At 45.5% G+C, this 27,063-nt stretch overlaps 1 protein-coding gene across 5 annotated transcripts in view; it reads right to left on the bottom strand.

Moving 5' to 3' along the window:
• Positions 1-27,063, bottom strand: part of FCHSD2 (FCH and double SH3 domains 2) — a 149,213-nt gene that overhangs the window by 25,757 nt on the left and 96,393 nt on the right. For all 5 annotated transcript variants that reach the window (XM_081002016.1, XM_081002017.1, XM_081002015.1 and 2 more), the window contains exons 9-12: positions 26,099-26,221; positions 23,323-23,418; positions 11,601-11,717; positions 8,283-8,387 (exon numbers count right to left, since the gene is read on the bottom strand). In XM_081002016.1, coding sequence (XP_080858142.1) covers positions 8,283-8,387; positions 11,601-11,717; positions 23,323-23,418; positions 26,099-26,221 — 441 coding nt within the window. The remainder of the gene's footprint in view (positions 1-8,282; positions 8,388-11,600; positions 11,718-23,322; positions 23,419-26,098; positions 26,222-27,063) is intronic.

Here is a 27,063-nt window from a genome sequence, read left to right as displayed (position 1 = left end):
ACTTCAGAGAAGTGTAACTGGCCCAAGGTCACCCAGCAGCTGCAGGTGGAGGAGCGGAGACGCGAACCCGGTTCCCCAGATTACGAGACTACCACTCTTAACCACTACACCACACTGGCTTTGCAAGATTTTTCGGAGGTTCCCTGTATCCCAACTGCCCCTCTGCCTCCCTCCCCTTCCCAGGCAGTCCCCTGACACCGAGGATCCAATCAAAGGCAGGAAGAGGAAACAAGGATCCGGTAAGATAGCACAGCATGGACCATGTTAAGGGGAGCTGCCGCAGGCTGAGAATGTCTTCTGTGCATGCGCAAGACTGATAATCTACTAGGGGAAGTGGTACCTCAGGTGAGGAAGAACCAATGCACTTCCACCACAGAAACACAGTTTTAAACACCCCTTACAAAGTGGCACAATCAGTATAAAACCCCAGTGTAAAATTGCAAGCTCCACCAGCGGAAGCCGTCATGTTGGCAGCAGAATTGTTTAAAAAAAGAAACAGTCTCCACTTAAAGCTAAAAAACTGTGAGGTCACCCACATCTCTCACTGAAGATGGCAACCCAGAGCGTGGGAACAACCACAGAGAAAGCGCTGCCTGCCACATGCTCCAGCCGAGCAAGCCTCAACACAGATGCATCCTCAGATCTCAAATAGTGGGAAGGATCATACTGGTGAAGGCACGCCCTTCAAATATATCGGAACATGGCCAATTAAAGCTTTAAAGCAAGGAGGGGGGTATCTGTGCCCATCTAAATGTTGCTAAGACTCCAACTCCCATCGGCCCCTGCTAAGCTTGGCCAACGATCAGTGAGATGGGAACTGCGACCCAATGACTCTGGTGGGTCACAGTTTCCCCAAATTTGCTTTAAAGGAGAGTATCAGCCAGGGCCGTCTTACCCATAGGCACTAGGGGTGTGGGGCACCCGGGTGCTGGGCTCTCAGGGGCACCAGGCCGACAGTCCGGGGCCCAAGAGTTGAGTCTGGGGAAGAGCCCGCCCATCGGTTGGAGCGCTGCAGAGGACTCTTCTGTTGCGGGCAGCTTGGTGTCGTGAGTTTGGGGCGATCGAGCCAGTGAGATGCTGAGGCGGCCGGCTGGCTCCGCCCTCCTGCATGCCTGGGTCTTGGCAACCGGGGGCGGGGGGATCGCACCAGGCGGATCTTTGCGCCCCGGCGCCGCATATGCTTAAGACAGCCCCGGTATCAGCATCTTGATTTTGGACCAGAAGATTAGAGGTTGCGCAGCCAGTTCAAGGTGAGCCTACACTGGTCTAATATGGGGCCTGTCCCTCTTTCCTGTTATTAAGCAAGCCTCAGGGTAACGAGTTAAAACAATGAAGCACGTTACAAGGAAACCGTCTAAACTGTCCTTTCCTGTCAGCATAATTCTCAGAATCATGAGTTTGCAACAGAAGCAGAAAAATATGTTCCAGAAGGAAAGGAAAACAGTAACAATAGTTACATTGCATCCTAACCTGTTAAGATGAAACATTTTTGGACAGAACTTGTAACATTAATAATTACTTTGAACCTCTCATGAAGTAAGAGGAGAATGAGCTCGCAAAGGGGTGGGGAGATTCTCCTTCAGCATTTCTAGTCTACCCTCTTCCACTTACAATCAAAATCAAAAACTGAATTTCATTGTCTACAAGAAATTAGACCTCCCCAGTCTGATTTGCTAAAGTCTTAGTTTAACACACTATTTGTCACAACTTTCTATCCTCAGGTAATCTTTTCTACACCAACCTATGTGCCAAGGAATATTGTTGTTGTAAAAATTATATTGCCCTTTATCTGAGGATCACAGGACTGTTTACATTTTTAAAAGCTGAAAAATACATACCATAGTTACAATCAAAACCAATACCTTCCTCCCCACTTTAAAAGCCCATAGATCATTTAATTAGCCAAAGGCCTGGGAGAAGAGTAATGCTTTTGCCTGGCACCTAAAGATATGCAATGAAGGCACCAGGTGAGCTTCCCTAGGGAAAGCATTCCACAAACAGGGAGCCACCACAGAAAAGGTCACCCTCCAGACCTCTCCTGGAGGAGGCACATGAAGAATGGATGATCTCAGGGTCCAGGTAGGTTCATATGGGTCCTTGACATAGTGTGGTCCTGTGCCATTTAAGCCTTTATAGGTCAAAACCACGACTTTTAATTGGGCTTTGAAAACTAATTGGCAGCCAGTGTAGTCGGGCCAGGATTGGCGTTATATACTCAAACCGTCTTAACCCGGTGAGCAACCTGGCTGCTGAATTCTGCACCAGCTGAAGTTTCTGAACTGTCTTCAGAGGATGTTAGCCTATCCCTGTCCAGAGAGGGGCGCAGCTGGGCTACCAGCTGAAGCAAGGGCATGCAGTCATCCTGACCGATGAAAGCACCTTGTCCATGCCTTTGAGCCTTACTAATGTAATGTAATACGACTAGACAGTGCTCTGGACTGAGGTTCATCTGCTGAAACAATGGAGCCAAGGTCCCAGTGGATGCAAGCAACTTTATCCTCAAAATGCTTTGCAAACAAGTCATAGTGAGCTACCGTCAGTTCTGTCACCTCCTTAGGGCCAGACTGTAGAAGACTTCAGTTCTCTCACCATCTACATTTGTTGTTGTTTAGTCGTGTCCGACTTTTCGTGACCCCCTGGACCAGAGCACGCCAGGCACTCCTGTCTTCCACTGCCTCCTGCAGTTTGGTCAAACTCATGCTGGTAGCTTTGAGAACACTGTCCCACCATCTCGTCCTCTCTCGTCCCCTTCTCCTTGTGCCCTCCATCTTTCCCAACATCAGGGTCTTTTCCAGGGAGTCTTCTCTTCTCATGAAGTGGCCAAAGTATTGGAGCCTCAGCTTCACGATCTGTCCTTCCAGTGAGCACTCAGGGCTGATTTCCTTCGGAATGGAGAGGTTTGATCTTCTTGCAGTCCATGGGACTCTCAAGAGTCTCCTCCAGCACCATAATTCAAAAGCATCTATTCTTTGGCGATCAGCCTTCTTTATGGTCCAGCTCTCACTTCCATACATCACTACTGGGAGAACCATAGCTTTAACTAGACGGACCTTTGTCAGCAAGGTGATGTCTCTGCTTTTTACACCATCTACATAGGAAGCCACAAGTCAGACCTTTGGGTTCATCTAGTTCAGTACTGTCAACTGAATTAGTTGACAGCAGTTCTCCAGAGTTTCAGGAACCAGAATTCCCCAGAACTACCTGGGTGGCGCTGTGGGTTAAACCACTGAGCCTAGGGCTTGCCGATCGGAAGGTCGGCAGTTCGAATCCCCGCGACGGGGTCAGCTCCCATTGCTCGGTCCCTGCTCCTGCCAACCTAGCAGTTCGAAAGCACGTCAAAGTGCAAGTAGATAAATAGGTACCGCTCTGGCGGGAAGGTAAATGGCGTTTCCGTGCGCTGCTCTGGTTCGCCAGAAGCAGCTTAATCATGCTGGCCACATGACCCAGAAGCTGTATGCCAGCTCCCTCAGCCAGTGAAGCGAGATGAGCGCCGCAACCCCAGAGTTGGCCATGACTGGACCTAATGGTCAGGGATCCCTTTACCTTTACATGGAAACTGAACCTGAGGACTTTTTCACGTAAAGCATGTCCTCTACCAGTGAGCTACAGTCCTTTCCAATAACCCCAATGCACCTTCCATGAGCTCCCCTGCACTTTGCAGAAGATTCCACTACTTCTTCTTGGGCTTGCACTCCATCCACCTGGAGCACTGGCAGTGCTTGTCTTTGCTCTGCACATATGCCAGAATTTGTCCCAAATAATCCACAGCGGTTGCGCCTTGTGGGAAAAGATCGGTCATGGTGGGGAGGCTGCAGCTCAGCGGCCGACCACCTGCTCTGCCGGTCCCAGGTTTAATCCCAGGCATCCTCCCCTGAAACCCCTGGGAATCACTGCCTATCAGTGCAGACAGAACTGGGCTAGATGGACCGACCTGACTTGCAATAAGGTGGCCTCTTTCCCCCCCTACACAAATGGGCTTTCATAAAATCTATTATTCACCTTGCTACTGCATAACCCGATACAGCAAAGCTCCTTGCAGTTTTGGGTCTCCTCAGAGGTTTCAGTGGAAAAGACTAAGGATAATAGAACAACAGCAGCAACCTTTCTTCTGTAGAGGGTCTTTCCTGGAGGGTAACCTGCCATAGATCACAGTGGCCAGTGTGTCCCCACACCCTTGTCTTTCCGCATCTCTACCTTCCTGCCCAGGGGACGCGGGTGGCGCTATAGGTTAAACCACAGAGCCTAGGACTTGCCGATCAGAAGGTCGGCGGTTCGAATCCCTGCGACGGGGTGCGCTCCCGTTGCTCGGTCCCTGCTCCTGCCAACCTAGCACTTCAAAAGCAAGTCAAAGTGCAAGTAGATAAATAGGTACCGCTCCGGCGGGAAGGTAAACGGCATTTCTGTGCGCTGCTCTGGTTCGCCAGAAGCGGCTTAGTCATGCTGGCCACATGACCCGGAAGCTGTACGCCGGCTCCCTCGGCCAATAAAGCGAGATGAGCACCGCAACCCCAGAGTCGGTCACAACTGGACCTAATGGTCAGGGGTCCCTTTACCTTCCTGCCCAGCAAGCTGTGGGGTCGAGGGACAAGCTGCTGCTGCTGCCACAAGCCTGAACCAATCATTTGCAGGCTGCGTTTGGAATTAGGCTGAGGACTGCAGGTTGACCCAACCCTGCATTGCAAGTGAAGGGTAAAAACTACTGCACCAGCTGATTCAAGTCCTTAGGACACAATATTCCATTGTCTATTCCAGCACATCAGCACAAAACAGCAAAATAGGTGCTGAAGGCCAGTGCTGTGGGGCAGATATGCAATGGCAAATGTTCAGGAGAGGGGAAATTGTTTCCCAGAGCTGGAAAGAGATGCTGATGTCTGCAAAAGCTACACGGATAACTTCCAGAAGCCGGAGCAGGGATAGAACAGCACAGCAGAGCTCTTCAGTTTTCTGAAGTGATTATCTGGGAAAAAAACATGAACTGGCTTCCTGCACTTAGTGATTTATTAAAATATACGGATACACACAAGATTGCTAAGTGAATGTTGCACAATATATACTTATGCGTAAGCAGAAACAGGGGATGTTTGTTTTTTAAAAAGCAGTCTCCAGGCAAGATTTTGCCAGGCCTTCTATAATCTGGTGGGTGATGTTAGTTTAGTTACTTTTGCATCAATGCTATAATTTGTATCCAAGTTTGGTGAAGGTCACCATTCACAGGAAATGTTAACTGTCATTATATTCTGGAATTTAGTGAAAAATCAACATAGCCAAGTCAATTAACCCCATGCTACTGCTTAGCTTCTGATCAAAGAAGCTTTGCAAACCAACACTCCCCCATCAATGTACAGGTGAGCACATCATTTTTAGCTACTTAATGCAGCAAGGCTCTTCGGAATGTTTTAAAAGCAGATTTCATAAAAGCAGTATTATGGCTTTGGTGAGACTGGACATCTAATTTTAGGCATGTGCGTCTCTGAACATAATTGACCAGTAACATGACTCAGTTGAACATTCCTAGGAGATGATTTACTAGCGGAAAAATAACACCTGAAATTCTGTTAAGCCTGGATTTGCCTAAATATTAAACTATGGGAAGCAAAGTACTTCACAAAAAGCAGGACAGTTCATTATTTTGTCTGAGCAGATCCATGCAGAAAAACAGCACTATGCAGAAACGAAATAAAGTACAACTATAAACAGCTACTAGCAGCTGTTTTGCAAGTGCTGTAGTGGATTTTTCCAGCCATTTCCCCTTACAAATATTTACTTGTTCCACAAGTTAGCAGGTAACTCATGACAGCTTTGGTGGAAACCCATTTATTATAACACAAATAAGGTTTACTCAGCACACAGCATTTTTATCATTGTACATGGGAGGCAAACACTCCCAAAACTCATGCAACAAAAGGGGCTGCCACAGAAACCATGATCTACACTGGAAGATAAAAAGCAGTAATGTATTGAAGAGAGGTTCGACTGACCAGCTAAACCAGGTGAGGGTCTCAAACCCTCAGTGAGTTAGGGACTTTCCCTGCATGTGAAGACAGGCAGATTGAGTGGATGAGACCAAGAGTGGATCCTGCAGTCAAGAAGGTGGTTTCTGCACGAGCTGTAGAGGGAAATGTGGGGCAGATGGGGTCCATCAACCTCGGATGGGAGCCCACCTAGGAGAAGGAAAACTTTGAAGCTAAACCTCTGCTGCCTTGCAGCTATACCCATTCCCGAGAAAGGCTATGGGAGTAAACCCAGAGGAAAAATCCATACCGACTGCCTTATGGGACATCTTTGGGAGAAGAAAAGGCTAAGGAGTCAACTACACAAATCCAGAGTGGAGTCCCTAAGATGGTTGGATGGTGCCTTGTAGGCCTCCTTCCAGCAACTCCTGCAGCCAAGCTGGTGCCAAATGTCCTGCTCTCCTTTGGACCTCATCAGTGCGGCTGAGAGGTGGGTCGTTGTGTGGGAAGCCCAGGACCTCCAGACACACTGCCCAGGCTTGAATTCCAGAGAGGTCGCTTTCGTGCTGTTAAAGCAGCAAAAACAACGCAGGAGGCAGCAGTTAGGAGCTACCAGTCTCTGCAGCCACAGCAGTCGCTGTGATTCTCCAGTAGTTTGACTTCGGTGCACTGCATTGTGTCTCGAGACAGACAGATGCCAACAAAAAAAGAGAAAAGAAAGAGGCATGGTGGATGTTCACAATTTGCAAAAAGAGTAAAAAGAAATCCTTGTTTTCTGACCTGCTTATGGGCTTCTTGGCAGCATGTGGAACCAGATTCTTTGGTCTGTTCCAAGCAGGGCCCTTACGTTCTTTTTTGAGGGGAAAAGTCGACATTCAATACTTTCGCACTCTCCTCCTCCCTCACAAAGGTTTTCTGCACTAAGGCACATGTCAGCAGCAGCTGCTTTGCCTTACTGAAGGTGTGAAATCATTTTCTCATTGATTTCCTCATTTTCTCCCCGAAACAGACTAGGTTAATTTTTGACTCTATTAATATGTGCTGAAAACCACGCAAACGTCAGCACTGAGGTGAAAAGTTAGCAGCAAAAAATATGCCAACACCAGGAGGCTGAAAGATAGGCCCAGGCACTGAGATGCAACACACACACACAGACAAAGGCTGCAGGATTTCAGAGAGGACGACACATGCGAAGCATGACTGAGGATCAGTTAAAAGAGAACTGTTACTGGCAAGACACAGACTCGACTCAGATAAATGTTAGGTGATAAAGCATGGGGAAGTTGTGTTGTTTTTTTTTAAAGTTTCCTTTCCAGTAGCAATTTGTACCCAATCTTCTTCTTTGGCGATCACTCATAGCCGAGTAAGATTGTCTTCCATGGACACAGTTTTAACAATCAGTCCGTAAGTGACTGTGGAGGCCAATTCCGGATCCACACATCCTTCCACAGTGGGGACATTGGTTTCCGGGCGGGAGTTGATCACAGTGTGGATTTACCAAGCGTGCCTTCCTCTTAGCACCTTGCGTCCTGAGTTCGAGTGTCTTCAAAGCCCATGACACCTTTGGTAAAGGCTGTTCTCCAATTGGAGCACTCGCAGGCCAGTGTTTCCCAGTTGTTGGTGTTTATACTACATTTTTAAAGATTTGCCTAGAGAGAGTCTTTGAACCTCTTTTGTTGACCACCAGCATTACTCTTTCCATTTTTAAGTTCGGAATAGAGTAGTTGCTTTGGAAGACGATCATCAGGCATCCACACAACATGACCAGTCCAACGACGTTGATGTTGAAGAATCATTGCTTCAACATTGGTGATCTTTGCTTCTTCCAGTACACTGGCATTAGTTCGCCTGTCTTCCCAAGGCATGTGTAAAAAATTTCGGAGACACCGTTGATGGAATCTTTCAAGGAGTTGGAGATGGAGGAGTTGTCAAAACTACCTGGGAGTTAACATCACTGACGTAATTGGAGTCCTCCCCTCGGCTGCTTTAATTACTGCAGCCCATTCAGCCAAGAAACCTGGCAGCATCAGTTCTTGTTTTTGCCAACAGGTGTCTTGAATCAGTGACCATACCCTTAACACAACACTGCCCGGTTTGGGGGGTGGGAAGAGAGCTATTTCCTCTCCTCACAGCCTCATGTTTATTCTGCATTTTATCAATCTAAAACAGATTTTAGGAACCCTTTTGCATGTTTTAAGCTGCTGCACACACAACGAGAAAACTGCTAAAAAAAATAATGTACCGCTGGTGCAAGACGACCCACTAGCTGCTGCAATCTGAGCCACTGCCCTAAACCATCAGAGATAAGGCTGGAGCTAACATTCCTCTCACCTCGGCTTTGCGGATGTTCTCTCTCGCTTCATCTATCTTCTGTTCCAGTTCTGCTCGGCTCTGCTCAGACACCACAGACCCGTGGCATTCTAATTCTTCCAGAGTCTGCCAAAAACAGGAAGGGGAGGGGGGGAAACATTTGGTGTGTTTTTAATTGAACTGTTGTTTCTGGATGGGATATGAAGCGTCACTTCAAACCTCGCGCAAAAGCTCTTCCTTTGCAAGGCTTTAACAGGCGGACAGCCATCCTGATTTACAAATGGGAAGAAGAGAATTCTTTGCTGCTCTCCCTTATGCAGTTTGATTTACTTCCCTTTGTATAAAACGAGCCCGAAGGAGGCCCCCCAACCCGCTCACAGGTCCTTGTATGATCAGTGGAAACAGGTGGCCCTGGCAAGTATCAACCACTCTCAGTTCCAACCTGATAATTGCCACCTGCCCAGATTTTAACTTGTCTGAATTAATTTTAAGAGGTATTTTAATCAATTGATGTCTGTTTTTATGCATATTGTGTTGTTATGATGTTAGCCGCTGTGAGCCTGGCCTTGGCCGGGGAGGGTGGGATACAAATAAATAATAATAATAATAATAATAATAATAATAAACCAGACACGTATCCCTTAATGCTGCTCACTTTACACATTCGCATTTGTTTTTTTTTATAAGATATTTATTAAGATTTTCAATGTTTTACAAAACACACAAAAAAAAAACAAAAAAAAAGAAAATACATAGTAAAAATATTTAAAAACAATTCTTTCCTTCCATTACTTGACCTTCATTTGCTTATTTCCAGGACCTCCTCACACCTTCCTTTTTTGTATTCCAGTTCAATTATTTTGTTCGGCAAATCCCTCCCCTCTTTTAATATCCTAATCATTAATCATAAAAATGTTGTAATTTTAGATTTTTACATATTACATAATAAACCCTTTTTTATCTTCCCTTATAACCTTTCAGCTAAAGACCACTTAGTTTCTATCCAACATCATTCTAACATTCATTTATTTTACAATATTTCTGTAAATAATCTTTAAACTTATTCCAATCTTTCCACTTTACACATTCGCATTTGAACCCAGATCTAGGTCCACACATCTCATGGTTGCTTAAGACAGCGGTGCCTTTGCCCGTGTTGAACTGAACAGAGCTTGTATTTTACGCAAACCACAACTCACAGCACAAACTGATTTCTAATGCTGTAAGGGTGGACGTTCCAAGCCACGCACTTCTCCTACTCTGACTGGTGTCTTTCCAAGAGATCAGGAGGAAAGGAAAGGAAGAAACTTGGAAACTGTCTCACTCAGCTGGCTTTGTTTATAAATTTAAACAGCAATGTCACAGCCATGCTACAGAGCACCAAGATTTTCCCTGCCCTCCCCCTTGGGGAGAAGAGGGAGGAAAGGAGAATTAAGGATATAACCCTTTGATCTGGACATTTCCACTCAAATAAAATTGCTTAGATATGTGCAGTGTCTCAGCTTGCTTCTCAAACAAAATGAAAACAAAAATTAACAAGAGTGCAGCCTGAAATGTTATGCAGGGAAAGAGGTGTGGTTCCAGTACCATGAAGATATAAAAATAGATGTCTGCAAATGTAAACGATTTATGGAAAGAGTGCATGAGAGTACCTGAGTCAATTATTTGCGATGTGAATTGCTCTTATTATTTTAAATGACAGACTTGTAAGGTAAGGACAACTGAAGGAAGACATAGAAGATGATGATACATTGAGGGAAGTATTTATTTGTTTCCAATTCTATGTCCTCTCAGGTACAAGTTTTTACCCATGTTGTCTGGCTTACATAAAAACCAAACCTTGTAGGTTTGTTTTTAAAACAAATGTGTGTGTAACAACACATACAAGTATAATTGAGTCCGAATAGAATTGAGATTTATACCAGTATAAAGCTACTGCTTTGCAAATTTAGAGAACTACCCTTTTTCCTCAGCGGTGCATACAGGCAGTGCCACGTAATGTTTCCTGAAGCTACTTGGAAGCTACACAAATTAGGGGGTTGAAAAATCAAAAGGAGAACCAACTCTCTCACAATCCTAAATGTCATATAGGGCTTCCTGGTGCGAACTGACAAGGACATAGATTTGTAAATGAACCAGAGACCTCTAATTTGGACTGCCCTTAAAAACGAAACATCTTGGCAAGGTAACGTTGCAGTGTAGTGTGGCAGCACACAACTAATAAACAAATGAGACAACTCTGGCAAAGGCAAGCCCCTTTAAAACATGGCCAACATGACCGAGAGTAATAATCACGTGTTAATTATCACACATCCCAGTTAAAGCACTTTGAAGAACAAGGTGATCTATTGGGACAATGTGGAACAAAGAACTCTCTCAGTGCAAACAAGGCCAAAACCAGAGTTATGTGGGATGCCATAGGATGGAATATATACCGTATTTTTTGCTCTATAAGACGCACTTTTCCCCCTCCAAAAGTTAAGGGGAAATGTGTGTGCGTCCTATGGAGCGAATGCAGGCTCCTTGGTTTCAGCGATAGCAATGCGAAGCCTCCGAAGCGCATAGGGAGCGCTCCCTCCACGCTCCAGAGGCTTCGCGTTGCTTTCGCTGAAGCCTGGAGAGCGAGAAGCATCAGTGCGCACTGACCCCTCTTGCTCTCCAGGCTTCAGGGATAGCCACCTGAAGCCTTTGGAGCGCAGCGTGAGTTCCAGCTGCGTTCTGGAGGCTTCAGGTTCTTTTCGCTGAAGCCAGGAGAGTCTTGCTCTCCTGGTTTCAGCAAAAGGAACCCGAAGCCTCCAGAGCGCAGCGGGAACTTGCGCTGCGCTACGAAGGCTTCAGGGATAGCTGCAAGCAGCCCCTCCGGCAGGGAGAGGCTGCATGCGGGCTATGGCTTCTTTAGCCCCACGCAGTCTCTCCTGGCTGGAGAGGTTGCGTGCAGCTAAAGAGGAAGCAAAGACAGTGAGCGGGATCCATCCCGCTCGCTGTCTTGGCTTGTGCCATAGCTGCGCGCAACCCCTCTGGCAGTGAGAGGTTGCGCGCGGCTAAAGAGGAGCTCTGGGAGAAGCGGACAGGCTGTGCACAGCCCGTACGCTGCTCTTTGGGGCTGGGGGGGAAATAAGATTTTTTTTCTTGATTTCCCCCTCTAAAAACTAGGGGCGCCCTATGGTCCGGTGCGCCTTATGGAGCGAAAAATACGGTATACCAAGGAAGCTGTTTCCTTTCCTCATGGAATGACAGATGCTGTGAAATGGAATATGAGAGGTGTAATCCTTCACCAAGGTGGCTGGATGAACAGGACAGGTAAGAAGCCGCCAATAATCTTATTTGTTTTCAACCCACCCGTTGACTGTGAATAATGTTTTTGTGCTCTCTCGCCACACGCGTGGCCCATTTTCGGGCTTCCTTGTTCAGACTGTGCTCTTCTGTCGTTCCGGTCTCAGATTCCAGTTGTCTACTCTGAAACACACACATACAAGAAAGGAAAGTGAGTGAGGGGATTTCCTGGGTCTAGCATTCCCACCTGTGACATCCTCGTTTATGTAGCCATCCGAAAAATGTTATTTAACTCACTTACAAGACTTCGCAAAAGGGCTTTTCCCAGATTCTTGTTATATGAAGCCGAACATAACAAGCAAATTTCAAACACAGAAAAAGCCCTGCTGTCTGTCCATGAGGTTTGTCATGGGGGAAATGAAAAAACTGAAACCAGTGTAATTTGCTCTTTAATGCTTTTCAAAAGCAAGATCGGGTTGTTTCCTTCCTTTTTTTTAAAAAAAGAGGCTGCTGTAAAGTGAAAATGAATTATCTTTAATACGATAAATTTCTGAAGCAGAGGAACCAAACAAAGAGCAGATAAAATGCCTCAGGCAAAGAGGGAATTTGGGGGCTGAGATCTAACTGAGATCTAAACTTTATTCTGCATTGCGTTTCCCAATGTTTCATAAGCTTTCACGAGATTGGTGAACACATGAACAAAAGATGATTTCACAAAGACCCTGAACACTTACCAAACTAGCCCATGCATTTAATCGAGGCAAAAGCAAGGTATTGATCCGCACTCCCATCCCAGAAATTACCAGCAGCTGACAAGCGCATGCAATGCTTTACTTGCACCATTACAGGACGGTTCTCGCATCACAGGCAACGGTCCTATGATGGGACAACCACGTTTTGCAAAAGCCGACAGCAGGGGTGTTCGGGGTGGGCTGGATGATAAAGGGATATACATTCAACCCTGAGCTCCTGCACGTCCCAAAATGGAAAAGGTCTCAATCATCCAAAGAACCATATAAAGTACAAGTGGTCCAGAAGTTGAGAAGAGGCAATCCTCTCCACTGTAACAGTTGCTGGTTTCCTCCCTTCTCTTTCATCAGAGCATCTTGCAGAGATGCAAAAAAGGCACGTTCTTCTAAAGCAGGAAGATTGTGCCCATTACCTCCTTCCCCGTGAATAGGGACTTTTACGTCTATTGGGAAAAAATCCAAGAGCTACCCACTTCAATCCTTCAAACTACACTTACGAATGGCTCCAGTCTCCTCTTTAAAGGTTCTATAAGAAATCCCCTAACTCTTCCCTAAGCAACGGATGTTGTCGGATGATGCCCTCCCGCAAGGTGCCCCAGTAGCAGGAAGCAAGGAGGATAGCAGCTGGGGAGCAGACATTTCCCACACTTATCCACCCCACCAGTGGATCTCCCCCCCCCCCACTCCTGGCCAGGGAGGCTTGCTTGGGATACCTTTTTATATTTTCAGTACCAGGCAGATATTTTTATTCCTTTTTTTTTAAAAAAAAAGGTCTCAGAACTAAATTGATAGAATCATAGGATTGCAGAGTTGGAGGGGGGGTCATCTAGTACAATCCCCTGCAATGAAGTAATCCAGCCCACAGCCATCCCTGGGTGGGCTTGAACTACCACCCTTCTGGTTAACAACCAGACACATGGACCCATTGCATCACTAGGGTAGTTTGGGTATTTCTGGTGACTTTCAACTAGTGTCCCTGTTGTTCCACTAATTAATTTTTCTTAATGTTTTATACCTGTTGTCTTTGTCCATGGATCACCGAAGAATGGATACTTTTGAATTCTGGTGCCGGAGGAGACTCTTGAGAGTCCCATGGACTGCAAGAAGATCAAACATCTCCATTCTTAGGGAAATCAGCCCTGAGTGCTCACTGGAAGGACAGATCGTGAAGCTGAGGCTCCAATACTTTGGCCACCTCATGAGAAGAGAAGACTCCCTAGAAAAGACCCTGATGCTGGGAAAGATGGAGGGCACAAGGAGAAGGGGCCAGACTGTAGAAGACTTCAGTTCTCTCACCACCTACATAGGAAGCCACAAGTCAGACCATTGGGTTCATCTAGTTCAGTGCTGTCACTTAAGAGGCACACTCTTAAGACAGACGGATGCCGACAAAGGATGTGCGCCACTTTTGAGTGTCAGCTGCCAAAGAAAATATGGCTTGTCTCTGAAATAAAATAGAAACCATGCCAATACATTTCCTGAAGGGTAGCTGTGCTGGTAGTTTCTGCTGGAATGGACGGTATTCGGTTGCCATAATGCCAACACATTGGTTCAGCGCCGTAAGATTCTTGGGTGATTTGAAGTGTCCCACCAAGAAAATTGCATGATTTGCTCATCAATCCTATTATTTTGTAAGATTATAGATTTTGCTGGACCATTTACTTCAACCAACCAATCACACGTCTTGTGCACCATGAGGAAAATTTCTCCAGCTCCAGGGAAAACTTTGGTGGGTATGGCCTAATCTGGTATGTTGTGCTAGCTCACTTGCTAGGAACAACGTGTTTCTGCCTTGAAACACAGGACACATAATGGTCTATTCCACTGTTATTCAGCTGTGGCCTGCTTGACGTAAGAATTCCAACAGTTCTTAAAATGTCCCTCTTTTTTTGCGTGGGCTACAAGCTCATATAGGCTTCAGCCACACTAACTGAATTCCAGCAGGGATGTGTATTTGCTGAGATGGTGCCAATGTTTATTACGGGATCTTAGTTCCAACTCCATCCAGGGGGAAGAAAACAAACCCTCCCCCATTTTGGCCTGAAAGGACAAACAACAGTCCGAAAAGCGGAGCTAATTATAGATTCACTTTCTGCCTTGAGACTTGCAGCGAAAGCGCTCTGAAAAACCCTTCAGCCTTTGAAAGCAAAAGAGAGCACTCAAGTACACAAAATGGCACAATATCAGCCGTCCCGTGGCACAACCATCTAGCCAGATGAACCCTACCTGAAAAGAGTGTTACTCCTTAAGAAGTGGTAGAATAACTGTCTATCAAAAAAGGAGGCAGGGGAATGGACAGGCGTCATGAGATAGGAAGTGATGCCAAAAAACGGCATGGTTTGCTCAAACAGCAACAAGGGAAGCCAGAAATTGTGCCTGGAGCACTAAAGTAGAATCTAAACTGGGGACCACGACATTATAACGTAATGTGAGATGCTGTTTAGGGATCCCAGATATGAACATTAACAGCATCTTCAGCCAAAGACCAGCTTGGCTGCTTGACAAAACTGTTGGAAAATTCCATTCCACCTTAAGGAGCAAACATGGGATTATTACATGTCACATGTCTGTTTACATTCCAGCACAGTTTGCTGCGAACTTCCGTTATGTGTATAGCTTTTGCTTTTGATTCTTTTGCCGAGAAGACAAATAGAGAGACGACATGTTTCTTTGTCCTGCTTTATGATTAATAATTCGTAGTTGTAGTATACTTCCACAAGCCTCACGGCTATTCTGTGTGTGCAGTTTGCTCTGCTAATATCGTGTGCCCTGGCTTTGAAGCCTGGGTTGCTGATTTACGTCGGAGCAGAGGTTGATGGGTCTTCGCAGTGGGATGGCTGGAAGGAGACGACCCAGCTAGGGCTAGCCAGCTGGCCTCTGGACCCACTGCAAGCCGACAACTACCAGCCAGGTTAGTAACTAACATCTAACATACTGATTCTCAAACAGATTAGATCAAAGAACTACAGGCAATTGTGTAGAACTTACAAATAGTAACTGGGCCTTTGTCAGGGTTGCATAATGAAACGCTCCTCAATAATAATAAAACTGCCAATATCACAATTTATAATCTATGGTGCGACTGCATTTGGGTATAGTTCTGGTCGTCTCATCTCAAAAAGGATATTGTGGAGTTGTAAAAAGCTCAGAAAAGGGCCACCAAAATGATGGTGGTCTTTGTTGGGAATCTCAATACGTGCAGCTACTCACACAGAGTCAATTAGGGTTTGGCAGACAGCCAAGGCAATGTGGAGGAGTGAGTCTGACTGGTGATACAGAGGCATGGAGACAGCTCCGTGATTGGTCAAGCTCTCTCAAGGGAGTGATGATTAACGGCCTACTAACTGGAATGTGTTAGTTCAGTAGTACGAGTTTGAGTGTAGGAGTTGGAGGTTGAGAGTTGTGAGTCGTGTATGAGAGAGTTAGCTAAAGATCCGTGTTCTGTTCTGTTCCTGTAAATAGTCCACTGTATATAATAAACACCTAACTACAAGTTCCTGATTCCTGCTTTGTCTATCCTGTCTGCAGCCAAGTTGCCAATTGCTTCTGTGGATTCTGCTTCTGTGGATTCTGCTAGGTCTGGCTAAGGTCCTGCAACTAGTCGGAAAGTTGCGAAACACCAATAGGTTTTGCCAATAGTCTTCTCCCTTGTTTACCACAGGCATCTAGTTGGCCAATGTGAGAACAGGATGCTGGACTACACTGGGCCATTGGCCTGATACGGAAGGCTCTCCCTATGTTCTTATGTTAGCCAAGCCATTCCCCTATCAAGCTACTTTCCTATTTGCATAGATTTTATTTATTTATTTATTTGTGTGTGTGTGTGTGTGTGTGTGCGCGCGCAGAAGAGCATTCCACCAGTCCTTAGTTGCTCAGCCCAACCTCAACTTCTGTCTTTGAGAACCAGGCCACAGCCTGTATTTCAGAATCTCTAAGACTCTGTTCCCCATCAGAATCACCGCACCTGCCTTACAGAAAGGCAGAAAGACTGGGTCAAATATGTATTGATGGACTGGGTTGCAAGCTTGACTGCTTATTCAGGAGAAAACCTGATTTCTCACCTATTTTCTCATAAATGGTGAGGAGTCTGAGAGAGGAACGGCTCAAAGTCTAAAAAAACCAGCAACATGCTAGGCTCTCATTACAGCTGCAAAGGGAATGCCTAGCTGATCATTGTAAAAATCAGAAAACTCCCAACAGAAATGAGCATTTATTGCATGCCAGCTACCATACACAAAGTGCAACAAAACAACTCAGTCATTGCTTTGGACAGACATGGGGCGAGGTTTCTACAGCTCAGCACTGTAGGGCCCAACCACTGAGAGCAGGAGAATATGCACGATTTAGGGTTCACAGACTTCTGCCTTTTAAAAAGGCACAGTTGAATTTACCACCCTGATGCCCCTCTTTCTCGTTTTCAGTCTGGATTTATTGTGGCTTATTTTATTTTTACTTTAGTTGTAGGACTACTCACTGTACCGTTTTCACTTTAGAGGAGTCTCTAAAAGCACTGCGGGATAATGTATTCTTCTGTTAATAGCGCTCACATGCAGTGTGAAAACTTGCACAAAGACTCCCAACAATTCCTCGTTCTGTGCAGACAAGCCAACTACCACAGCAGCTGTGTTAGAATCTAGCACTTCTCACATGCAACGCGCAGATGTTTAAATAGAAGCAGAAGAAAGGTTCCTGTTAAAGCATCCCCAGTTCCGAGGCGGGGTGCGGGAACGGGGAGAGAAGCATCTTTGAAAGGCTCTTGGCACATAACTACAGACTCCTTGATTGTCTAAGGAAGACTGCAAAGAGGAGGAGAAGAAAAAAAGTTCACTTTCTAAATGCGGGTGTTCACAAGCCTGTTGGGTCCCACAGAATGAAGTGACTCATGCCCCTGCACAAATACCCAACTTTGTTAATAATACTATTTTTGTTCTGCCTTATCTATTCACCGCCTTCCCAGGAGTTTCGGAAAACCCTAAAGGAAGTTCGGAGAGAAGAATGGCTCTCACTTTACAGTCCTGTTTTTCATTTGTGGCAGGTTTTCTCAAAGGGTGAGAGTGATAGTTTTCAACCGTTTCAGACCTGGGGTCCCACAGTATCTGCAAGAAGAAATTAACCTACACATTCACCGTTTGTTTCTTTGTACTCGCCTTTCTTTCTGCATGTTTTATTTCCTTACCCCTTTTACCCCCTTGCTTAAAAAAAAAAAACAACCCAAAAATTTTGGGGTGCCATTGGTGTGACCCACTTTTAGGTCAGAATGTGAAATAACATGTGGATTCTGATCCGCCACTCCAAGGAGACTTGCAGCCTACTGAACACCTTCCTCTTTCAGCAAGCCTTTAAGGCAGATTTCCTCAAACTCAGCCCTCCAGATATTTTTGGCCTACAACTCCCATGATCTCTAGCTAGCAGGATCAGTCAGGGACGCTGGGAATTGTAGTCTCAAAACATCTGAAGGGCCGAGGTTGCTTTAAGCTAATATCTTTTCCAATCTGTATCGGGATTGCTTTTAAGGTGCTTTAAATATGTGCTTATTGCTTTATCACTTGGTGTTCACTGTTCTGGGTTCCTTTCAGAAGAAGGGTGAGATATAAATTTAATAAATAAATAAAACCTGTAGTATTTAGTATCAGCTAGAATTCTACACTTCAGCACTGACCATCACTCTGCATATTGGCTGGAATGAATCAGGCATGAGTGAATTTTGCAATACCCCAAGGTTAACGCAGTCAACCTCCAATGTACAGAATATAATGTCACAGGCAGCAACTTGGCAAAAACAGGAAAGAACTGCTTTTAAAAAAATTGTTTCAGCTCTTTGGGGCCATTATCTTGGCAGTAGATTTAGTTGTTTATTGCATTTTCTCACAGGATCACATGCTGTTTGAGGAAGGGGCCTCCATTTCCAATCAGGAAATATAAAGAGCTAGCAAATTTCCTCCTATATTTTGCCATGCTGTTGCAAATATGCTTATCTATGCATTAGTGAGCTTGATAGTAAGTTCTCTGTGCACTGCAGTTTGGGGGAACTTCTGATTAAGAAGTTTACCTTGCCTGCTGACAGCTTTGTGGTTCGGATTTGATTTTAGTCCATTTGCTTTTAACAAAATTTGATAAAACCCCACTCACCCCATTGCTAAGTTAAAACCACCTCTGATCTCACCCATTTTTCTTCCCCTCCATTGCTCTTCCCACTGTCTTCTGTTATTTGCTATGCCTCCACCCTCCAATTCCCCAACCTCGGCCTCAAGACAAAGTCTTTCTAATCACAACACTCAGATTTTCCTTCAGCCTGGATTGTGTAAGCCACCAGCTTTGTACCACAACATTCAAACGTGATCTACCGTCCTCCTGCAAAGGGTAGCACGATGGTTGGGTGGGAACCCAATGTTCCATAGCCAGTAATTTACGTGACCAGGGCAGGTTCTCAATTCTTTACCGAGTCCCAGCACTATACAAATGTTGGCGGATAATCTTGTAGGAGTGTAAACTGGGGAGACACCTGCCCTGTACAAAGTGATTGGGATAATCCGGCAAGTTGAGAATGGCTGTGTGTTGAAATTTCACCTTCTGCTTGCTGTTGTACAGTGGGCTAGATCAGAAGCTGTACAGTAAAACAAGCAACAACCCTCTGTTAGCAGCAGGAGAGTCACCTGCCTCTATTACTGACCCCCTTTTACATGTATTTGGTGGCTGAAGGTGTTATATTGGGTTGTCGACTTTACTAACCCTCCCAAGAGATAGCCGGCTTCTCACTTGCACCCTGAAAACATGCTGAATTATTCCAAGCTGAAAAATATAGTTTAACAGCTATAAATGTTAGACTGCATATGCCCCTATCTCTCCCCGCTCTGTAGTTAAGCAACTGAAACCTCTCTCGGAAGAGGCACCCAAGTTCTGTTGAACTATTTATTTGATTGAAAATTAGTCGTTGATCGGGGGGGGGGGGAGTCTTGATTTTAGTTCAGGTCAGCAGATTACTCCGTAATGTTCACTGCACAGTTTGCCCGTTGAAAATAATCATGCATATCCCATGAAAAAGCTACTTGCGCCGAACAGCTCCAACACAAAATGGAAATGAAGTGACTAAAATGCATAACAGTTGCATGTTTTTACCCCTACTTCAAGGATTGTTAACGAATAGAAAAATATAGATTTCCTGGTTTTGAGTATTATCCAAAGACTGACTTGCTGGATGAAATTTAGTAGGAAAGTAAAATGACCAAAAATGAAACATTGGCTACATGGACTGATAGAAATAAGGACCCCACTATCAGTTTCCTGGATCCAATTTTATGACACGTGTTTTTGGAAAAGCAAAACAAGGCTTGTCTTGCTTTTATGTCAACTTCAGTATAATGAAAACCAAAGAAAAAATTCAAGTACTGTATCTGAATACATTTGTACTGGTTCAATAATGGAGCCTACACTACAGTTTGAAGCTCCTGCATCTTTGGGGGAGGGGGCTAACTGAGCGCTGTACCCAATCCTTTACCTGGCCCCTTAAGATTAAAGTTAAAGAGACCCCTGACCATTAGGTCCAGTCGTGGCCGACTCTGGGGTTGCGGCGCTCATCTCGCTTTACTGGCCGAGGGAGCCGGCGTACAGCTTCTGGGTCATGTGGCCAGCATGACTAAGTCGCTTCTGGTGAACCAGAGCAGTGCATGGAAACACCGTTTAGCTTCCCGCTGGAGCGGTACCTATTTATCTACTTGCACTCTGACGTGCTTTCGAACTGCTAGGTTGGCAGGAGCAGGGATCGAGCAACGGGAGCTCACCCCGTCACGGGGATTTGAACCGCTGACCTTCTGATCGGCAAGTCCTAGGCTCTGTGGTTTAACCCACAGCGCCACCCACGTCCCTTGAAGATTAGGACAAGTTAATTACGGGGCCTTCTGTATCTCACTGTACCTTCAAAGATGAAGTTAAATGGGGTGCTTAAGAGGGCATTTTCTGTGCAATACCTTGCACCAGGGACCACTCGATGACCATTGTTCAAGATGGCTTTTGGCCACAGCTTAAAGTATTTTAATCCCTTGGGCAGCCTTCCTCAATCTGGTGCCCTCCAGATGTTTTGCACTACAACTCGCACTGATCCCAGGCAGCATGGGCAATGGTCAGGGATGACAGAAATTGTAGTTCATCTGGAGGGCAGCAGGTTGGGGAAGGATGTCCTAGCAGATGAATTATTTTTGTCTGCTGTCCTCTGCTATCTTAATAATATTTGTTCGCTGCTGCTGCTGCTGCTGCTGAAGTATGCTGCCTCGGGCACTTTAGCAATCAAGGCAGAAAAATGACATATAAATATCTTAATTAGTTTAACTGAAATCAAGAGTATGGTAGTTTTATTCCGCTTTCCCAGAGGGGTACATGGTGCTGAAGGGGGCACTTCTGGTCACAGGATTATGTAAAGCTACTCTAGATATCAGATGGTACATTGACATCTCACTTCAAAATTCCAAATTATTACAAGTTGTGCGCTGTTTGGTCCAGCAAAGTTAAGCAGGCCTCCGAGAATTTAGTTCAGTTCTGAGATCTTGACAGTAGGAATCTGGTTTTTAACACGTTATGCATTCATTTGTCACTTTATGCATGGAAGCAGATTGCACCATAACCGTCCTTGTCATCATGCATATCAGCAATACCACGAGACAGTAAATGGTGAGAGCAGATGCTGCGATATACCTCTACTAAGGTCATTCTCAGAGCACTGACAGGTGAAGGCTCAATATCCACCAGCTGAACGGCATTAAAACTCTGAATGTCAAAGGTTGCACAAGGACAAAACACACACACACACACAAACAAACACATACACACACACACCAGTTAGAACTGCAAGGCAAACACAATTAGGCAAATATGGTTAGTCAGGGAAAACTCAGCCCACTGCCTTTTATATACCCTTGGACTTGATGTAAACAATGTGTTGGAGAAGTCAGAGATATAAAATTAACTTATCTTTGGTTGAGGATGAAGTTAGAAAACATCTGAATTTCAAGGGCAAGTTTGTTGTTTTTAACAAGGTTTACCCAGTTTTTATCTGCCTTTCCCCTAATGCAGCGCAGACCCAGATCCCTTCCCCCTTGCTAACTATGGTTTATCAAAAATCTGCAAAAAGAAAGGACTTTTTTTTAATAAAAAAAAACAACTTACACTTTGCTTAAATTGGAACTTTCTATTACCGTGGTGTAAGAAGCACAGAAAATTGCTCTTTAGCCACCTGGTGAGCTATTTGCTTAATGTGAACCTCTGCAAATATTTGGGGAGACAGTACGATTTGGAAAAAAAATATTTCCCATTATCAACCATTTCTTAAAACACGATAAATTTTTACAAAACCTCTCCCAGCCTCCCCTGTATTTACGAATTATTCTCAACATAAAATAATTTTTTTTTGAGGACCTAAAACCTTAAAAAAGGGCACTAAGCAAGGGCTGACCACACACAAGGAAAACACACAAGGCAAGGAAAACACTGGGATCGGTTACAGAGCTTTGTTGTACGGTTGCAAATATGAATTAGACCTTCCGCTTGGTAAGGGTAAAGGGACCCCTGACCATTAGGTCCAGTCGTGGCCACCTCTGGGGTTGCGGCGCTCATCTTGCTTTATTGGCCGAGGGAGCCAGCGTACAGCTTCCGGGTCATGTGGCCAGCATGACTAAGCCACTTCTGGCGAACCAGAGCAGCGCATGGAAATGCCGTTTACCTTCCCGCCGGAGTGGTACCTATTTATCTACTTGCACTATGACGTGCTTTCGAACTGCTAGGTTGGCAGGAGCAGGGACCGGGCAACGGGAGCTTACCCCATCATGGGGATTCGAAACACCAACCTTCTGATTGGCAAGTCCTAGGCTCTGTGGTTTAACCCACAGCGCCACCCACGTCCCAGACCTTCCGCTACCATACTCTAAAAATGTGTCTAAATGAACAGATGTCGTAATAAGCTTCATATTCCAACCCAACAGTGCAACTGCTCAAATCCTACATGCGGCAGGGGCTGGGACTGCGCTATCCGGCCTCACCTTTCATCATGCATTCACCCCATACAACATTTGCATGTTGGACTTCATATTTACATAGGGAATGGCATGAATAGAATGCAATCTATTGTACAGCTCAGTTTTGTGTGGGGCCAACAGGAAGAACTTGTGCTGGGCTCTAGACACCAAGGTCCCTACGGATATATTAAGCTGAATGTGCAGTATCGGATGAGGAAGATACACCCTGAGTGGGGTAGGCTGGTATAATCCCAATCTCCCACCACTCATGGGATCTGAATGTTTGAAAAGGGGTAGAAAGTTAAAGGACCCCTGACAGTTAAGTCCAGTCGCGAACGACTCGGGGCTGCGGCACTCATCTCGCTTTACTGGCTGAGGGAGCCGACGTTTGTCCGCAGACAGTTTTTCCAGGTCATGTGGCCAGCATGACGAAGCCGCTTCTGGCGAAACCAGAGTAGCGCACGGAAGCGCTGTTTACCTTCCCGCTGGAGTGGTACCTATTTATCTACTTGCACTTTGACGTGCTTTTGAACTGCTAGGTTGGCAGGAGCAGGGACCGAGCAACGGGAGCTCACCCTGTCGCGGGGATTTGAACCACCAAACTTCCGATCGGCAAGTCCTAGGCTCAGTGGTTTACACCACAGTGCCACCTGTATCCCTTGAAAAGGGGTAGCACTCAATAAATTTTGCTGTTGTCCAAAGCAACTACGTGCACTTGAGCCCACTCCTTTTAACAGGCTTAGCACACCTGACTCAGCGCACCTTAGCATACCTGGGTCACAATCCAGTGTTCCCTGTCTGATGAAGAAAGGCTTAAAAAGGCAATGCGAGGTTGCAAAACTCTTGGATAGCACATCAGTGTGTTTCTCCCTGCAGAAGTATGGATTTTAGAATTTCTTGGGTCATGCCCACGCAGACAACTGCACACGGCAATTTATTTGCACGTAGACCTTGTTCCCCTTACAAAAGCTGGATTGTGGCTCATTCAAAGCATTGAACAAAGGAGTGGAATTAATGTATTTTTAAAAATGCCCTTACGGTGTCACTGTCACAAGGCTGGAACTGGAAGGACTGCGGTTTATGAAATACGGAGTTCTCTTGCAAGAACAGCTGAAAATTGTAATCTCGCACTACCTGAAAGAGACAATGAATACATTTGCAGGCATTTAATCCCTGATATTAAAGAGAGAATGTGTGAGACAGAAAAACTGAAGAAACTGTAACACTGCCATAGTTAAGCCAACACCGGAAGTTCTGCAAGGTGCAGTACAACATTTAAAAAGAAATCAACAAAGATGCTGTAAGAGCATCATTTAAAATACCAATAAAACATCAATGAATACTTACAGGATTTAAAAAAAACAAAAACATTTTGTAAAGGCCTGTCTAAACAAAAAAAGTTTTCACAGGACATATGCAGAAAGGGAGACACGGTTCCTGCCCAACCTCTAGTGGTAGGGGGTTCAAAAGAGCTGAGCCTGCCACACTGAAAGTTTGGCCCTGAGTGAAGACTAGTTGAACCTTGGGGGGCCACAAGGGAAAACACAAGACGTGCCTGATCACAGGATCTCAGCCTTTCAAGTTGGAGCTTTGGGAACCAGGCCATCCTTAAGGTACTCTGGGTCCAAGTTGTTTAGGGCTTTTTGAATTAATGTAAATGCCTCAAACCTGGCCCAGCAGCAAACTGGCAATTTGCAATTGAAGAAGAAGAAGAAGAGTTTGGATTTGATCTCCCGCTTTATCACTACCCGAAGGAGTCTCAAAGCGGCTAACATTCTCCTTTCCCTTCCTCCCCCACAACAAACACTCTGTGGGGTGAGTGGGGCTGAGAGACTTCAGAGAAGTGTGACTGGCCCAAGGTCACCCAGCAGCTGCAGGTGGAGGAGCAGGGAAGCGAACCCGGTTCACCAGATTACGAGTCCACCGCTCTTAACCACCACACCACACAGGCTCTCAATTTGTATACAATTGCAATGTATACAGGATCTGTAGGTGCCTGATGGCTGGAATGTATATTGATCTTAAACGGGAACGTTATTCAGAAAACTTAAGAACGCATATATGATCCCAGAATCCAATGCAGCCACCTGCTCAATAGTGTACGCCATCTTTATCAGAGTGTATTTTAATTCTTAAAACTCTACAAATTGGGTTGGAGTTGTAAGTGTCTGTTATTTATATCTATATTTTTAGAAACCGCAGAACATTAAGAGTGAAATGTAGTATCAGAAAGTCAAAAGGCTTATGAAGAGACTAGAGAAGCCGGATTAAACCATCACGAGCTTGGGATATCCAAACAGACAGCAAGGGTGGATTAACCACATCAGTATCAAATGCAAGGCAGATAAAGTTTTATGTGGGTTCCTCCAGTTGGTCTGGGTGGCCTGTACAACTACAGTCCTGTGCAGAGGTGATTGGACAGAGCAGAGGTGATGCGTAATGGATAAATCCATTTGATGGATTGAAACTGCCAGCTAAGGGAGACTATATACCCTAGGAAAAACCAATGCTGCAAAATATTCCTCAAGCAGCATTGTAACTGCATTGTAAACAGTTACAGAACTTGTAACTGCTTTTAAACTATACTTGGAGGATTTCAGGCCAACTTTGATAACAGTGCAGAGCTCCAAATTAAAGGGATAATGCTATTGTTGTAAGACAGAAACGGCCAACTCCTAAGAGACTGCGATCTACTCACAGAATAAAAAACTGGCAGTGATCTACCCCATTTTGGGGGGGTTCAGGTCAAAGCTCTTGAGTTGTTTTTTTAGGGAGGAAAGTCCCTTTTTTAAAGGGTTCAGGGCAAACTTGTTGACTTTTTTAAGGGAGGAAAGTCCCTTTTTTAAGGGGTTCAGGTCAAAGTTGGGCCGGATTTTACCACCGCTAACGAAAGGGAGCCAGCAATCGACTGCAATCCACCAAAACCTCGCAGGGAGCTACCAGTAGATCACGATCGACCTGTTGGACATCCCTGTTGTAAGAATGGAGTAGGGGGTGGCGGTGTCAGGTTTTTGCTCCAAATTATTCCCAGGTATATGAAACTGCCTTATATAGATTCAAGCCACTGCGCCAGACAGCCAGCGCTTCATCTGGTTGGCAGCAGTTATCCTGTGTTGCAGGAAGACATGTCTCTCAGCCCTGCCACCACAGACAGAACCTCAGACTTCCTGCATTTAAAGCTCACTATCAAGCGTTACATCACTACCTTACGAAGCACTGGCCATCTCCATAATGCTGGCCTCTCCGTCCTCATCATCCTTTTCATCAGCGGCGTAGCGTGGGTTGTCAGCACCCGGGGCAAGGCAAGTAATTTGCACCCCCTAACCCCTAACCTGCCGTCGCTGCCAGCTTCTTCTTGCTGCTGCCTGGTCTGGTCTGGTGTGGTTCTCTCCCGCGCTCAGCGCTGCGCTGGGCGGCCGCTGCACTGTCCCTCCCCCAGATAGTCCCTCGCTCTCTCTCCGCACCGCACGGCTGGCACCCACCCCCTCCACAGTGGGCGGCGACCCAGCGGCTCGGATCGGATTCGCACAGCCAGCACTGCAGTGAAAGAGAGTGAGTGAGCCAGGTAGGGGCAGAGAGCTGCGAGTGCGAGCACGCCCCCCCCCGATGTTGCACCCGGTGCGGCCGGCCCCCCCTGCACCCCCCACGCTACGCCACTGGTGGCTAGTATTAACACTGTGGTGGTGCACTATTCTACTTCCCTGCTTGTGACCTCTTCAGGCTCCTCCTATTTTTGAAAAAAAGGTCACAGGGCTCACCCTGTCACAACTATTTTGGAACACAGACAAAAAAACTAGTTTGCTGAAAAACTTACCCGACTGGAAGTTTCCAAAAGAAACTGGAATGTGCTTTGTACAGCTTGGCATACTTCTAATTCAGTCCTGCTGAATGCCATTAAATAATCCTTAAGGTGATCACATACATTCCCATCAAGAGCCTGTGTTAAAACAGAAGCAAAAAAGAAAAATCCTATTCATGCTCATCTGGTGGAGTGAATATCCGCTATCTAAATAAAATGCATTTATTCACCTTCATGCTTGGTCATCTTGGGCTCATAAGCATCCCGCAACAGAACTGAAATTGCTACCTACTCCCACTAGCTGGCACTAAAGAGTATTCCAAAAGCCAATAGGGGCTAATAAAAACACTTTTTTTGCATTTTCACAAAGGAGATGTACCTATAACATATATTGGAGATATCAGGCCTGAATAATATATTCAGCTTAGAAAGGTTGCATTTCATCCGCAGAAGTTGATTGTCCCTGCAAGAAACACACAATTCCTATTCGATCAACCATGTTGCTTTCTTAACAAATGCTTTTACTTGAAAGAGTAAAAATATTTAAGGATACTCTAATTGCTAATAAATTGTAGTTGGCTAGTCACAGAAAGTAATAGGTAAAGGACCCCTGGACAGTTAAGTCCAGTCAAAGGCGACTATGGGGTTGTGGAGCTCATCTCGTTTTCAGGCCAAGGGAGCCGGCGTTCATCCACAGACAGCTTTCCAGGTCATGTGGCCAGCAGGACTAAACCGCTTATGGTGCAACGGGACACCGTGATGGAAACCAGAGCGCACGGAAACGCCATTTACCTTCCCCCCACAACGGTACCTATTTATTTGCACTGGTGTGCTTTTCAGCTGCTAAGTTGGCAGGAGCTGGGACAGAGCAATGGGAGCTCACCCCGTCATGGGGATTCGAACCACCAACCTTCAGAAAAAGAAAACCCCTTAATCATGTGGCCTTAGAAATTGGATTTTTGACCAGGATGCCAACCAAG

Source organism: Podarcis pityusensis, assembly GCF_964106645.2.
Source record: "Podarcis pityusensis genome assembly, chromosome: 4".
Taxonomy (NCBI): Eukaryota; Metazoa; Chordata; class Lepidosauria; order Squamata; family Lacertidae; genus Podarcis; species Podarcis pityusensis.
Note: the sequence above shows the minus strand (reverse complement) of the source record. Positions and strands in the feature narration are given on the sequence as shown.